At 44.1% G+C, this 14,690-nt stretch overlaps 1 protein-coding gene across 1 annotated transcript in view; it reads left to right on the plus strand.

Moving 5' to 3' along the window:
• Positions 1 to 14,690, plus strand: part of LOC112225415 (collagen alpha-1(IV) chain-like) — a 64,026-nt gene that overhangs the window by 32,403 nt on the left and 16,933 nt on the right. The window contains exons 2-19 of the mRNA XM_024389376.2: positions 5,140 to 5,199; positions 8,193 to 8,282; positions 8,488 to 8,532; positions 8,754 to 8,798; positions 8,921 to 8,983; positions 9,133 to 9,186; positions 9,398 to 9,424; positions 9,577 to 9,651; positions 11,138 to 11,200; positions 11,358 to 11,393; positions 11,536 to 11,574; positions 11,819 to 11,914; positions 12,139 to 12,174; positions 12,293 to 12,352; positions 12,448 to 12,483; positions 12,655 to 12,699; positions 12,829 to 12,861; positions 14,591 to 14,651. Of these exons, the coding sequence (XP_024245144.1) occupies positions 5,140 to 5,199; positions 8,193 to 8,282; positions 8,488 to 8,532; positions 8,754 to 8,798; positions 8,921 to 8,983; positions 9,133 to 9,186; positions 9,398 to 9,424; positions 9,577 to 9,651; positions 11,138 to 11,200; positions 11,358 to 11,393; positions 11,536 to 11,574; positions 11,819 to 11,914; positions 12,139 to 12,174; positions 12,293 to 12,352; positions 12,448 to 12,483; positions 12,655 to 12,699; positions 12,829 to 12,861; positions 14,591 to 14,651 (964 nt within the window). The remainder of the gene's footprint in view (positions 1 to 5,139; positions 5,200 to 8,192; positions 8,283 to 8,487; positions 8,533 to 8,753; positions 8,799 to 8,920; positions 8,984 to 9,132; positions 9,187 to 9,397; positions 9,425 to 9,576; positions 9,652 to 11,137; positions 11,201 to 11,357; positions 11,394 to 11,535; positions 11,575 to 11,818; positions 11,915 to 12,138; positions 12,175 to 12,292; positions 12,353 to 12,447; positions 12,484 to 12,654; positions 12,700 to 12,828; positions 12,862 to 14,590; positions 14,652 to 14,690) is intronic.

Below are 14,690 nucleotides of genomic sequence, written 5' to 3' on the forward strand. Positions count from 1 at the left end.
CTCTTCTTGGCTTACAGTATCTAACAATCATGGGGATTTGTCAAAATAATGACCAGTAAAAGGTTATGAAGCCATACTGGTGTGAGCTAGAAGATTTTACCATAACAAGTAGCATGTACGTAGATGGTTCATACAGTCGGTAATCTTGCTCTCGCAAGGCAGGCACTCACTCTACCATGTTAATTGACTATTCCTCCAGCACATTAGAAGGACATCTAGTCAAATCTCTATAAAAACAATAGGAAAGTTAGGTAACTGGTGTAAAATGGCTAGCTAGTTAGCGGTGCAAGCTAGTTACGTTTTAATCGGTGACGTCACTCGCTCTGAGTTTCCATTGCTTTGCACGGGCTGCGGCTTTTGTGGAGCGATAGGTGACAATTCTTTGTGGGTGACTGTTGTCGATGTGTTCAGAGGGTCCGTGGTTCAAATCCAGATGTGAGCAAGGAGAGGGACGGAAGCAACACTGTTACAAAGTGAGGAAAAGAGAAAGAGCAAGAAAGAAGTGGCGAAAGAGAGAGAGTGTATGAAGAAGAGAGGTGTGGCCTGCAGCAAGTCAACATGTACAGTGAATGCAGGTGGGGCCTGAAGTGATGAAGATAACAGGATGGAGATCCAATCTGGTTTGAGTTTTAGAGGGTGACTGATACCCATGTTTACCAGGGTTCTCAGATCAGCAAGTACAGCATTGATCCACTTAGCCTGGACTTGAGTTGGAGCGGAGGCAGGGTGTGTGTGTGTGTGTGTGTGTGTGTGTGTGAGAGAGTGGGGGGTGAATGGGGAATTGCGAAAGGAAGTGAGGGTAGATGATGGAGATGTTTGTATGTGTGTACTGTATGTTTGAATGTCTGTACTATATGTTTGTATGTATGTTTCTATATTTTTATTTATTTAACCTTTATTTAACTAGGCAAGTCAGTTAAGATGTATGTATGTATGTGTGTACTGTATGTTTGGGGTGCTACGACTGTGCTCTGTAGGGGTTACTTAGGGTTAGTCACGCGTGTATGTGTGTGTGTGTGTGTGTGCTTCTTGGGAGTGTCACTCACATGGCGGTGAGCTCCTTAGCCCTGTCCTCAGTGTTAGTCCTCAGTAGATATACTACAGCCTGCTATGCCTGACAGGTCTCTGGCAGCACGCCTCAAATGTGAGTGAAGGAACAGGTGGATAATTTTTATTTATTTATTTCACCTTTATTTAACCAGGTAGGCAAGTTGAGAACAAGTTCTCATTTACAATTGCGACCTGGCCAAGATAAAGCAAAGCAGTTCGACACATACAACGACACAGAGTTACACATGGAGTAAAACAAACATACAGTCAATAATACAGTAGAAACAAGTCTATATACAATGTGAGCAAATAAGGTGAGATAAGGGAAGTAAAGGCAAAAAAAGGCCATGGTGGCAAAGTAAATACAATATAGCAAGTAAAACACTGGAATGGTAGATTTGCAGTGGAAGAATGTGCAAAGTGGAAATAAAAATAATGGGGTGCAAAGGAGCAAAATAAATAAATATATAAAATAAATACAGTTGTTTGGGCTAAATTATAGGTGGGCTATGTACAGGTGCAGTAATCTGTGAGCTGCTCTGACAGTTGGTGCTTAAAGCTAGTGAGAGAGATAAGTGTTTCCAGTTTCAGAGATTTTTGTAGTTCGTTCCAGTCATTGGGAGCAGAGAACTGTAAGGAGAGGCGACCAAAGAAAGAATTGGTTTTGGGGGTGACCAGAGAGAGATACCTGCTGGAGTGCGTGCTACAGGTGGGTGATGCTATGGTGACCAGCGAGCTGAGATAAGGGGGGACTTTACCTAGCAGGGTCTTGTAGATGACATGGAGCCAGTGGGTTTGGCGACGAGTATGAAGCGAGGGCCAGCCAACGAGAGCGTACAGGTCGCAATGGTGGGTAGTATATGGGGCTTTGGTGACAAAACGGATGGCACTGTGATAGACTGCATCCAATTTGTTGAGTAGGCTATTGGAGGCTATTTTGTAAATGACATCGCCGAAGTCGAGGATTGGTTGGATGGTCAGTTTTACAAGGGTATGTTTGGCAGCATGAGTGAAGGATGCTTTGTTGCGAAATAGGAAGCCAATTCTAGATTTAATTTTGGATTGGAGATGTTTGATGTGGGTCTGGAAGGAGAGTTTACAGTCTAACCAGACACCTAGGTATTTGTAGTTGTCCACGTATTCTAAGTCAGAGCCGTCCAGAGTAGTGATGTTGGACAGGCGGTCCAAGAATTGAACCCTGTGGGCACCCCCATAGAGACTGCCAGAGGTCCGGACAGCAGACCCTCCGATTTGACACACTGAACTCTATCAGAGAAGTCATTGGTGAACCAGGTGAGGCAATCATTTGAGAAACCAAGGCTGTCGATGAGGATGTGGTGATTGACAGAGTCGAAAGCCTTGGCCAGATCAATGAATACGGCTGCACAGTAATGTTTCTTATCGATGGTGGTTATAAGATGTCGTTTAGGACCTTGAGCGTGGCTGAGGTGCACCCATGACCAACTCTGAAACCAGATTGCATAGCAGAGAAGGTATGGTGAGATTCGAAATGGTCGGTAATCTGTTTGTTGACTTAGCTTTCAAAGACCTTAGAAAGGCAGGGTAGGATAGATATAGGTCTGTAGCAGTTTGGGTCAAGAGTGTCCCCCCCCTTTGAAAAGGGGGAAGACCGCAGCTGCTTTCCAATCTTTGGGAATCTCAGACGACACGAAAGAGAGGTTGAAGAGGCTAGTAATAGGGGTGGCAACAATTTCGGCAGATAATTTTAGAAAGAAAGGTTCCAGATTGTCTAGCCCGGCTGATTTGTAGGGGTTCAGATTTTGCAGCTCTTTCAGAACATCAGCTGACTGGATTTGGGAGAAGGAGAAATGGGGAAGGCTTGGGCGAGTTGCTGTGGGGGGTGCAGTGCTGTTGACCGGGGTAGGAGTAGCCAGGTGGCCAGCCATAGAAAAATGATTATTGAAATTCTCAATTATAGTGGATTTATCAGTGGTGACAGTGTTTCCTATCTTCAGTGCAGTGGGCAGCTGGGAGGAGGTGTTCTTATTCTCCATGGACTTTACAGTGTCCCAGAACTTTTTTTGAGTTAGTGTTGCAGGAAGCAAATTTCTGCTTGAAAAAGCTAGCCTTTGCTTTTCTAACTGCCTGTGTATTTTTTAAATGTTACCTTTATTTAACCAGGCAAGTCAGTTAAGAACAAATTCTTATTTTCAATAACAGCCTAGGAACAGTGGGTTAAACTGCCTGTTCAGGGGCAGAACGACAGATTTGTACCTTGTCGGCTTAGGGGTTTGAACTTGCAACCTTCCGGTTACTAGTCCAACGCTCTAACCACTAGGCTACCCTGCCGCCCCAATGGTTTCTAGCTTCCCTGAACAACTGCATATCACGGGGGATGTTCGATGCTAATGCAGAACGCCATAGGATGTTTTTGTGTTGGTTAAGGGCAGTCAGGTCTGGGGAGAACCAAGGGCTATATCTGTTCCTGGTTCTAAATTTCTTGAATGGGGCATGCTTATTTAAGATGGTTAGGAAGGCATTTAAAAAAATAACCAGGCATCCTCTACTGACGGGATGAGATCAATATCCTTCCAGGATACCCCGGCCAGGTCGATTAGAAAGGCCTGCTCGCTGAAGTCTTTCAGGGAGCGTTTGACAGTGATGAGTGGAGGTCGTTTTGACCGCTGACCCATTACGGATGCAGGCAATGAGGCAGTGATCGCTGAGATCTTTGTTGAAGACAGCAGAGGTGTATTTAGAGGGCAAGTTGGTTAGGATGATATCTATGAGGGTGCCCGTGTTTAACGTTTTGGGGAGGTACCTGATAGGTTCCTTGATCATTTGTGTGAGATTGAGGGCATCAAGCTTAGATTGTAGGATGGCTGGGGTGTTAAGCATGTTCCAGTTTAGGTCGCCTAGCAGCACGAGCTCTGAAGATAGATGGGGGGCAATCAGTTCACATATGGTGTCCAGAGCACAGCTGGGGGCAGAGGATGGTCTATAGCAGGCGGCAACGGTGAGAGACTTGTTTTTAGAGAGGTGGATTTTTAAAAGTAGAAGTTCAAATTGTTTGGGTACAGACCTGGATAGTAGGACAGAACTCTGCAGGCTATCTTTGCAGTAGATTGCAACACCGCACCCTTTGGCAGTTCTATCTTGTCTGAAAATGTTGTCGTTTGGGATGAAAATGTCAGAATTTTTGGTGGTCTTCCTAAGCCAGGATTCAGACACAGCTAGAACATCCGGGTTGGCAGAGTGTGCTAAACCAGTGAATAGAACAAACTTAGGGAGGAGGCTTCTAATGTTAACATGCATGAAACCAAGGCTATTACGGTTACAGAAGTCATCAAAAGAGAGTGCCTGTGGAATAGGAGTAGAGCTAGGTGCTGCAGGGCCTGGATTCACCTCTACATCGCCAGAGGAACAGAGGAGGAGTAGAATAAGGGTGCGGCTAAAAGCAATAAGAATTGGTCGTCTAGAACGTCTGGAACAGAGAGTAAAAGGAGGTTTCTGGGGGCGATAAAATAGCTTCAAGGTATAATGTACAGACAAAGGTATGGTAGGATGTGAATACAGTAGAGGTAAACCTAGGTATTGAGTGATGTTGACAGAGATATTGTCTCTAGAAACGGAGGGAAGAGAGCAGAGATGGGGTACAGGCCAGTTCCCTGGCTCTAGTCCCTGGCGAGAGTAAGAAGGAGAGAGGGCTGAGAGAGTAGTGAGGCCAGCTGGTAAACTGTCATGTGGGTAACTGCCTGGTAGGGTTGCTGCAGGAGAGCTGCCCCAAAGCTGCAAAGCAAATGACAACAGTTACCACCACTATTGCCTTTCTTATCATTTGATCTGATCAAATGAATGATTCTGGTTTATGCTGTGTGTGTGTGTGTGTTTATGTTAGTGTCCGTGTTCCCACTGGCGGGAGAGCTAAATGCTGTAAAATAATGCAGAGGGCGTTGGAAAACTAGGGGTGATCAGATGGGGGGATTATGTTGCCCTCTAGTGGTGTAAAATGGTCTCAGTCTATTGATCACTAATGCCGTTGACTTTAAAGTAGATTGATTGCTAATTCTCTCTCTCTCTCTCTCTCTCTCTCTCTCTCTCTCTCTCTCTCTCTCTCTCTCTCTGTAGGGGTGTTCTGGGTCATCGTGCGGAGGAAAATGTGACTGCAATGGAGTAAAAGGAGAAAAGGTAAGCATTCTGTCCATCACTCGGCAGGGTAGCCTAGTGGTTAAAGTGTTGGACTAGTAACCAGAAGGTTGCAAGGTCAAACCCATGAGCTGATAAGGTACAAATCTGTCGTTCTGCCCCTGAACAGGCAGTTAACCCACTGTTCCTAGGCCATCATTGAAAAGAAGAATTTGTTCTTAACTGACTTGCCTTGTTAAATAAAGGAAAAATAAACTCCATTGTCTACCAGTTTCACATTGCTCTCTCACACTCTTGTTTTCTTCACACCATATCTATTTCACCTACTCACTCATCCTGAGATTCCCACCTACAAACTACAGATTCCACAATCCCTGTTAGGCACAAAGTGGCGAAAGGGACGTTTCTTATGGTACAGTATGCATACATTTTTGGATATCCGTCATCCATTTCGTATGATATGTTACGAATTACATTTAGCTAGGTGGCTAACCTCAGCTAGGTGGCTAACCTCAGCTAGGTGGCTAACCTCAGCTAGGTGGCTAACCTCAGCGAGGCTAGTAGTCACGGGTTAGGGTTAGAGGAAGGGTTAGCTAACATGCTAAGTAGTTGCAAAGTAGCAAGTAGTTCAAGTTAAAATGCAAAAAATTTCAACATGCAACTATTTGGGTTCCTAGATGTTTGCGTTCTCCCCATGTCATAGGCCACCATCCTCCCGACCTACTTAATTCCTTTAGTTTTTGGCGTAAGCAACCTCCTGCCTTATGTAACCATACCAAACGTAACATATTATACTAATTTGTGTGTCACAGCTGTACATTTACTATGTTAGGTATAGTCTGAGTCGAGGCAGGTCAGTCTAGTCCTTGGTGGAAAACAGCGAAACGGAAGACCGACACGGAGCAGGAATCAGGCGGAATTAGAGCATGCCAGACACACAGCTGGGCTGAGGCCGCATTCCCACCGGACCGAACAATCTCCCACTCGCTTTTGAAAGAGTATCACACTGTTACAGTACATCCAGCAATCAGTGGTTTAAAATTGTGGTTAGAAGTTTCTAAGACACTTGAAGACAAAGTCTACACACTGCCTGTCTTATCTCAAAGTAACAATGACACACTCAGTTCCATCTCCACCCTCTCAGGGATTCAAAAAAACCTATTATGTAGCTGTTACTGCATGTATTGACTCACATTAGAGCCTAGCAACAGTGTCTTATCTACCCTGCATGTGTAGCCTTAAGCTCTCAAGATGACTCACTGTTTTAGAAACAGTAGCCACACAGACATACCACAGAGGAGCTGTGTGTTCTCTGGACCCAGGCCTTTACTGACTGTCTGACAGACTGCGCCTGGTGAAGTCATACCTCATGTCTGTCTGTCTGTTGAAAGGTGTTGAAGCCTGGCAAACCAACCGCTGTTTTAATTCTCCCTGCATAGTTTCGCTGTGATGATGTGACTTCCTGCCGCCCACGACCGGAGTTCTCTTCCCTTGGCGACTGGCCCGTGTCCTGGTTCTCATGGCCCAGAATTTAATGTTCAACTTCAAACCCCGTGTGAGCTTTAGAAATGGAGGGATATGGGAGGGGGATGGAAAGAGAAAGGCAGGAGGAGGAGGAGGTCAAGAGAGTAAGACAGTCAGAAACACACACAGAAAAAAGGGCTCCAAAAAACACAGCTTTTCCACTCCTCACCCACCTCCTCTAGATCCCTCTCTCTCACTCTTGGCAGCAGAAAATGTACTTTTAACAAAAATATATATGCAATAATTTAAAAGATTATACTGTTACAATTCATATAAGGAAATAAGTCTGTTAAAATAAATTTATGAGGCCCTAATCTATGGATTACATATGACTGGGAATACAGATATGTATCTGTTAGTCACAGATACCTTAAAAAATAGGTAGGGGCGTGGATCCGAAAACCAGTCACTACCTCGTGTGACTAACATTTGCCTCATGCAGCACGGCACATCTCCTTCACATAGAGTTGATCAGGCTGTTGATTGTAGCCTGTGTAATGTTGTCCCACTCCTCGTAAATGGCTGTGCGAAGTTGCTGGTTATTGGCGGGAACTGGAACACACTGTCATACACGTCGATCCAGAGCATCCTTAACATGCCCAATCGGTGGCAAATCTGGTGACTATACAGGCCATGGAAGAACTGGGACATTTTCAGCTTCCAGGAATTGTGTACAGATCCTTGCAACATGGGGCCATGCATTGCCATGCTGAAACACAAGGTGATGGCAGAGGACGAATGGCACAACAATGGGACTCAGGATCTCATCACGGTATTGCTCTGCATTCAAATTGCCGTTGATGAAATGCCATTGTGTTTGGTGTCCGTAGCTTATGCCTGTCCATACCATAAACCCTACTGCCACCATGGTGCACTGTGTTCACAGCGTTGACATCAGCAAACTGCTCGCCCGCATGACGCCATACACCCATGGTCTGCGGTTGTAAGGCCGGTTGTACTGCTAAATAATCTAAAAGGACGTTGGAAGCGGCTTATAGTAGAGAAATGAAAATTGTATTTATCTAGCAACAGCTCTGGTGGACATTCCCGCAGTCAGCATTCCAATTGCACGCGCCATCAAAACTTGAGATATCTGTGGTGTTGTGTGATGATAAAAGCTTTTGGTGTGTATGGATAATTTCAGGGATCTTTTATTTCAGCTCATGAAACATGGGACCAACGCTTTACATGTTGCTTTTATATTTTTGTTCAGTGTTCAATGGGTGAGGGCAGACTACATGGCCCCGTGAAAGAACAGTAGCTTCATCTAGTGGCAGATAGAAGGAACACATGACGCAATCACTACTGACAAGCTGTTGCTGTCTCATCAATCCCCTTCATATATTTTTCTAATCATAATTTGTTTAACCCCACTTGCCTGTAGGCACAGATCTAGGATCAGCTTACCTTACTTAAACCCTAAACTCAACCATGATTCTGAAAAACATAGATCAGCATCTATACGGTTAACTTCATTCGAATCTGTTCAACCTGCTTTGTGTGTCCTGTAGGGTGAGCGGGGGTTTCCTGGTCTTCAAGGCAACATGGGGTTCCCGGGCATGCAGGGCAACGAGGGGCCCGCCGGGCCGATGGGCCCTAAGGTGAGTGTCAGCTCCAGACCACACCCCTTCAGAGTTTCCCCAACCCACCAAGAGACCTGACTTGGGACAGTATAATGTGATTTACTATACTTATATTACATGCATGTATAACACATACGCATGCATCATTTTATTTACAAAAAAATGTGTTATGTCACTTCCATGTTGTCTTAATGTCACATCCATGTCACTTGTCTCTTCCCAGGGAGAATATGGCGAGTCTGGAACTCCTGGAATGAAAGGAACACGTGTAAGTACAATAACGCTATCAGAGCAGACCTCTCCTAGTCTGGAAACCAGTTTTTACTTTCGTACAGCATTTTGGCTTTTGTCTGGACTACCTTGAACAGCGTATAACTTCATATTACTGGATTTATGTGATTCTGCCTTCTTATTGAAATGCAATTCCTTGTATTCAAAGTAATCTGCTAAATGGCTCAAATATAAATACTGTGTTGTGATGTCTTGCAGGGATCTAATGGTTTGTCAGGCTTCCCAGGAAATCCAGGGCTACCGGTACGTTCTGTTAATTCCTGTAAACCATAACTTCACATGCAAGTAGTTTTGACTGTTTAGGCCATGTGTCCTACCTCACAAATGTCTTACCTGTCCTTGTGTGTACTGCCTCTCCCCCACAGGGTATCCCCGGACAAGACGGCCCCCCTGGATCGTCAGGTATCCCAGGGTGCAACGGAACAAAGGTGAGTCATTTGTTTGGTATCAACTCTCTGCTGTTACACACTTGTGTAGAAACTGACTTAATAATTCCTGTTATTTATGCACTTCTACCTAACCATGCTGTCTCAACCCTGTCTTCAGTGTGAACTGATGTCTCTTGTCTGTGTTCCAGGGAGATCGAGGGACAGATGGACAGCCTGGGTTCCCTGGTCTACAGGGTCCTCCTGTAAGCGCTCTGCCCCATCAACATTACCAACATGGTCACAGTGTTTACTTCAACGCTGCCACAGACGTCACCTTAGACCAGTATTTCATTCTAGACCTAAATAAATTAACGTAATAAAAGGCACTAGACTGAAAGATGTTATAATAAGCTCTTAATAAAATGTGTTTATCATTCAATCGGGCGAGATTTACAACTCTATCTCTCTCCTCAGGGTATCCCTGGGCTAATGGGAATGAAAGTAAGTTAAAACCGAGGACTTTTACATCCTAAATAAAGTACATTTCAGTGTTAAAAGGTATGGAAGCATCATAAGACATCTACTAAAACATTGTTGATGGGCCCTGTGTGTAGTGTATCAGTCTCTAACCTGTCTCTGTCTGTCTCTCTCAGGGAGACCCAGGTGGTGTTTTAGGAATCATCCCACTGAAAGGAGATAAAGGATTCCCTGGAACACCTGGTTTACCGGTACGTACAGTGCCTTCAGAAAGTTTTCAGACCCATTGACCTTTTCCACATTTTGTTAAGTTACAGCCTTAATCTAAAATGTATTAGATTGTTTTTCCCCTTATCAATCTACACACAATAGCCCATAATGACAAAGCAAAAACAGGATTTTATACATTTTTGGTAATTTATAAAAAATCTAAAACTGAAATATCACATCTACATAAGTATTCAGACCCTTTACTCAGTACTTTGTTGAAGCACCTTTGCAATCAATTACAGTATCAAGTCTTATTGAGTATGACTCTACAAGCTTGGCACACCTGTATTTGGGGAGTTTCTCCCATTTTTCCTCTGCAGATCCTCTCAAGCTCTGTCAGGTTGGATGGGGAGTGTTGCTGAACAGCTATATTCAGATCTCTCCAGAGATGTTTGATCATGTTCAAGTCCGGGCTCTGGCTGGGCCACTCAAGGACATTCAGAGACTTGTCCTGAAGCCACTCCTGGGTTGTCTTGGATGTGTGCTTAGACTCATTGTACTGTTGGAAGGCGAACCTTCGCTCCAGTCTGATGTCCTGAGCGCTCTGGAGCAGGTTTTCATCAAGGATCTCTCTCTACTTTGCTCTGTTCATCTTTGCCTTGATCCTGAATCGTCTCCCAGTCCCTCCCACTGAAAAACATCCCCACAGCATGATGCTGCCACCACCGTGCTTCACCGTAGGGATGGTGCCAGGATTCCTCTAGAAGTGACACTTGGCATTCAGGACAAAGGGTTCAATCTTTGTTTCATCAGACCAGAGAATCTTGTTTCTCATGGTCTGAGAGTCTTTAGGTGCCTTTTGACAAACTCCAAGCTGCCTGTCATTTGCCTTTTACTGAGGAGTGTCTTCCGTCCGGCCACTCTACCATAAAGGCCTGATTGGTGGAGTTCTGCAGAGATGGTTGTCCTTCTGGAAGTTTCTCCCATCTCCACAGAGGAACTCTAGCGCTCTGTCAGACTGACCATCGGGTTCTTGGTCACCTCTCTGACCAAGCGCTTTCTCCCTGATTGCTCAGTTTAGCTGGGTGGCGGGCTCTAGGAAGAGTCTTGGTGGTTCCAAACTTGTGTTCTTGGGGACCTTCAGTAATGCAGAAATGTTTTGGTACCCAAGTTGCAGAAACATTGCAAGGATGATCAATGGAAACAGGATGCACCTGAGCTCAGATTCAAGTCTCATAGCAATGGGTCTGAATACTTATGTAAATAAGGTATTTCTGTCTTTTTTAATTAATAAATGTGCAAAATGTGCTTTGTCATAATGGGGTATTGTGTGTAGATTGCTGAGGATTTGTATTTATTTAGTCTATTTTAGAATAATGCTGTAACGTAACAAAATGTGGAATAAGTCAAGGGGTCTGAGTACTTCCCGAAGGCACTGTATGTGTGTGCGTGCTTGTGATTGTTTGTGTGCGCGCATGCCTGACAACAACTTGCTTATACAGAATATTCATCCTTTCTTTCCTACAGGGACCTAATGGCCCCTCAGGACCCGAAGGCCCCCCAGGAAACCAGGGATCAGACGGACCCAGAGTGAGCGACCACTCTAACACTGGGCCAACACAGGATCACTTAGACTTAAATGATACCCAATTCTATGATACCTTATTCTCACTACTTTTGTGAAGAATGTTAACATTTAGGATCATATTGTCTTTAGAACACGGACTATATTCCTCTTTCCCTTTAGGGTTTCCCTGGCATACCTGGCCCCCCGGGAGAAAAGGTAGGCTTGTTGTCAATTATCTTCTAATAATAGGCCAAAGTTTCCACCTATTGTACTCTATATTGTTGTTCATCCAATCAGATTGCTCTCATTTGTGATGTTCAATAAGTTGTCTCAGTAATGACGTTGGCCTTCTCTCCAGGGTGACCGGCTGTCATTCCAGAGTGAGAAGGGAGACAAGGTGAAACACGCACACGTTCATGTTCATAACATCTTTATAAAGAGTTAATAAGCAATTATTTAGCCATAATAAATCAGTTGTCAACAGTTCTAAAATCCTTCCTTCACCATTGAGGGACATATTTGGTCCCTATCTCCCTTCACCTCCTCTTCTTCCAGGACAAAGCCCTCTGCCTTTCCACTCTATATAGTTTTCTTTGTTCCCGTTTCTGATCCGTACCCTTGGTATTTCCCTCTCCTGATAGGGTGCACAAGGGCTCCGTGGTCCCCCTGGCCCCCCTGGACTCCCGTCACAGGAAGCGGGAGGAAATACCGTTACTCATTTCCTCCCTGGACCACCGGTACCCAGCTCTTTATAATCAATTATAATAATGGACGATGACGACTTACTTTGACCTAAGCCCTTGAATCCTTCATGGAGCATAGGCCACTGACGAATGTCCTCCATCTCATTCTGTTAACACATCTATGGGTATCAATGGATGGATGGATGAATGGTTTGATGAATGGATGAAGGGAATGTAGGTCTGCCTCCTTACTAAAGGTGTTTGTATCTGTCCTTCAGGGTCAGAGAGGCGAGACAGGAGACAGAGGAGACAAAGTGAGTGTTTTAGTATTTTTCAACTTGTTCTTACATGAAATGACATTACAGTACATTAAGTAAATATTTTGATGGCCACTATGAGTAACATTGATGTAATTTCCATTTTTGTCTGCAGGGTTCTTGTATTCCCCATCTAAACGGGGTCAAGGGTGAACAAGGCCCACCAGGACCAAGGGTGAGTGAAGATGATCACATTTCAATATTTTATTGAAGAAAAACAACATTATTTGCTTTCATGGAAGAACTGAGATTCTGTGTCTTGGATTTCAGGGAAAACCTGGCAAAGATGGCGACAATGGATTTAAGGTATATAGTCATACACGTATACACCTAGTCTCTCACTCCACCCTCTTGTATTTCTCTCTGTCATTATGTCTGTCACTGTCCTTCTCTCACTCTCTCTTGGGGTTTTGTCTCAGTAGTTCAGTTGTTTGATGTCTTTGTCCTGATCATTGTGATGTGCCTGTTGTCATACAGGGAGAGAGAGGCTTTCCTGGCGGCCCTGGATACCATGGAACACCGGTAACTACGCAACCATTTATACTGTACCCGTCAAAACCTGTACACACCTGTCATATGCTTATTAGAAATGATCTCTGATTTACCTTTCAGTTCTAAGGCTAATAAAATGGACATCTCTCTGTGTTCTAGGGTGAGAAAGGAGAGAAAGGACCTCCAGCATATGTAAGTACTGTCTCTGCATACTGTATACCAGTGGCTCCCAAACATGTTTGGCCCACGACCCCATTTTGATATCTGAAAATGATCATGACCCCACCCATGTGAAAACAAATGATGTAATTAACAGCCCATGTTTAGGGCTATGGCAGTCAATTGTAAAACATTCTAACAGTATTTCTGATCTGAGGAACTGATTGTCTTCTTAACTCACCATCATATACTTTGAAGGTGGGGCTATGACAGTCAATTTATTAGTCTGACATAATTTATTTTATCTCACCACCACTAATGAGATGGGTGTGCATGTGCATGTCGCATCTGAGCTTCTCAAGGTCAGGGGGCGTGGTCGCACCTCATCTCTCCTGTCACATCCAACCTGGATCGCTATTTGTTTTTAATGCAGACGAGAGCACTGAATCAGCGTACCATGAGTTTTAATGCTCGGAGGGAAACGGCATCGTATTCCCTTTGAGTCAGGAACCAAAACTCCTCAATAGTGACCCGTGAATCTATTGTCTGCAGCATTCGATCACATGACAGCTAGATCAGCTGTTCGATTTTACTTACCGGCATGTCAACTGAGCCAGGATCACCGTCAAACGGATTTAGCTGATTCTGTCACTCATCTGTAGAATTTTGTTGTATTTCCCCTGCATGCTTGCATTCAGTTCGTTCAGTATCCCAAATACTGTATGTCGTTGCATAGGCAAAGATACACATTTTATTGTCATTACACAGAAAGACAACAAAGTCAATTTTTTCACATCCATTGCGAATGACTACAGTTCCTCTCTCAATTCGAAAAATCTTTCCAACACTCTCCCTCGATAACCATCAAGACTCAATATGAAATAGAACATTGTCATTCTCTGATCCCATATCTCCATGTAGTGGGTGTATCATACAATGCATCCATATGGTAGAGGGAGACCCATTCATTTTTTAAATTTCACCTTTATGGCCTTCAAGGTAGGCCAGTTGAGAACATAACTAGAGTGAAGAGGCCTGCCTACCGTCCCGTGATTGATGGAGCCCCATCTTTGCAAAAGCTCACCACTCTATCCCATGAAATCAGTTTTTCGTCACTATAGCACTCTGCGTCTCGGCCCACACAGCTAACGTCCATTTGGAGAGCATATGGTGGGGAGTTTGAGTCATTCAGTCAGTTTCCTCTTGATTGCTAGCATCAATTTTTAGTTTCACAGTGTTATCTTACAAATGTATTGATGTGAGTTTCTGTTCCTCTACCCCCCGCCCACACATTGTTTTCACCATATCAATAGCAGCTGGTAATATCAAAATATCTTCAATAGTGTGTGGTTTCATAGCATTGCAGGCTTAGCCATTCACTGTGGTAATGATTCAAGGGCAATGGTCAAGTGCTGCACTTTCCCACAATATAAGGGTGCTGTCTCATTGAATTTTTACTTTTAGATTTGAATCATTTTCATTTTCATATCAGGCAACCCCTAGTTTAGGAACCTCTGCTCTGTTCGCTTTCTCTGTAAACGTGCTTAACGGTCTCAGCACCTCTATCTAACTTTGGTATATTTAGGTGCAATTCCCTTTTTTGACCACCAGATGTCACCATACAATCTTTGAAAGTGAAATGAGACCAACAGAGTGCTGAGCATCAGCATTATTCGTAAATAGTGTAGTAATTTATGAGTCTGGTATGCAGGGTGATGGACATTTTGTATTTTTATACATTTTTGTTTTCTGTGATTTTAAGGTTGATAGTGCTCCTGGCTCTCCCGGCCCCCCTGGTCTCCCGGGCTTACAAGGAGAAAGAGGTACAGTGCACCCCACCACCACCTTTTATAAATCTACAC

This window comes from Oncorhynchus tshawytscha, linkage group LG26 (genome assembly GCF_018296145.1).
Source record: "Oncorhynchus tshawytscha isolate Ot180627B linkage group LG26, Otsh_v2.0, whole genome shotgun sequence".
Classification (NCBI taxonomy): domain Eukaryota; kingdom Metazoa; phylum Chordata; class Actinopteri; order Salmoniformes; family Salmonidae; genus Oncorhynchus; species Oncorhynchus tshawytscha.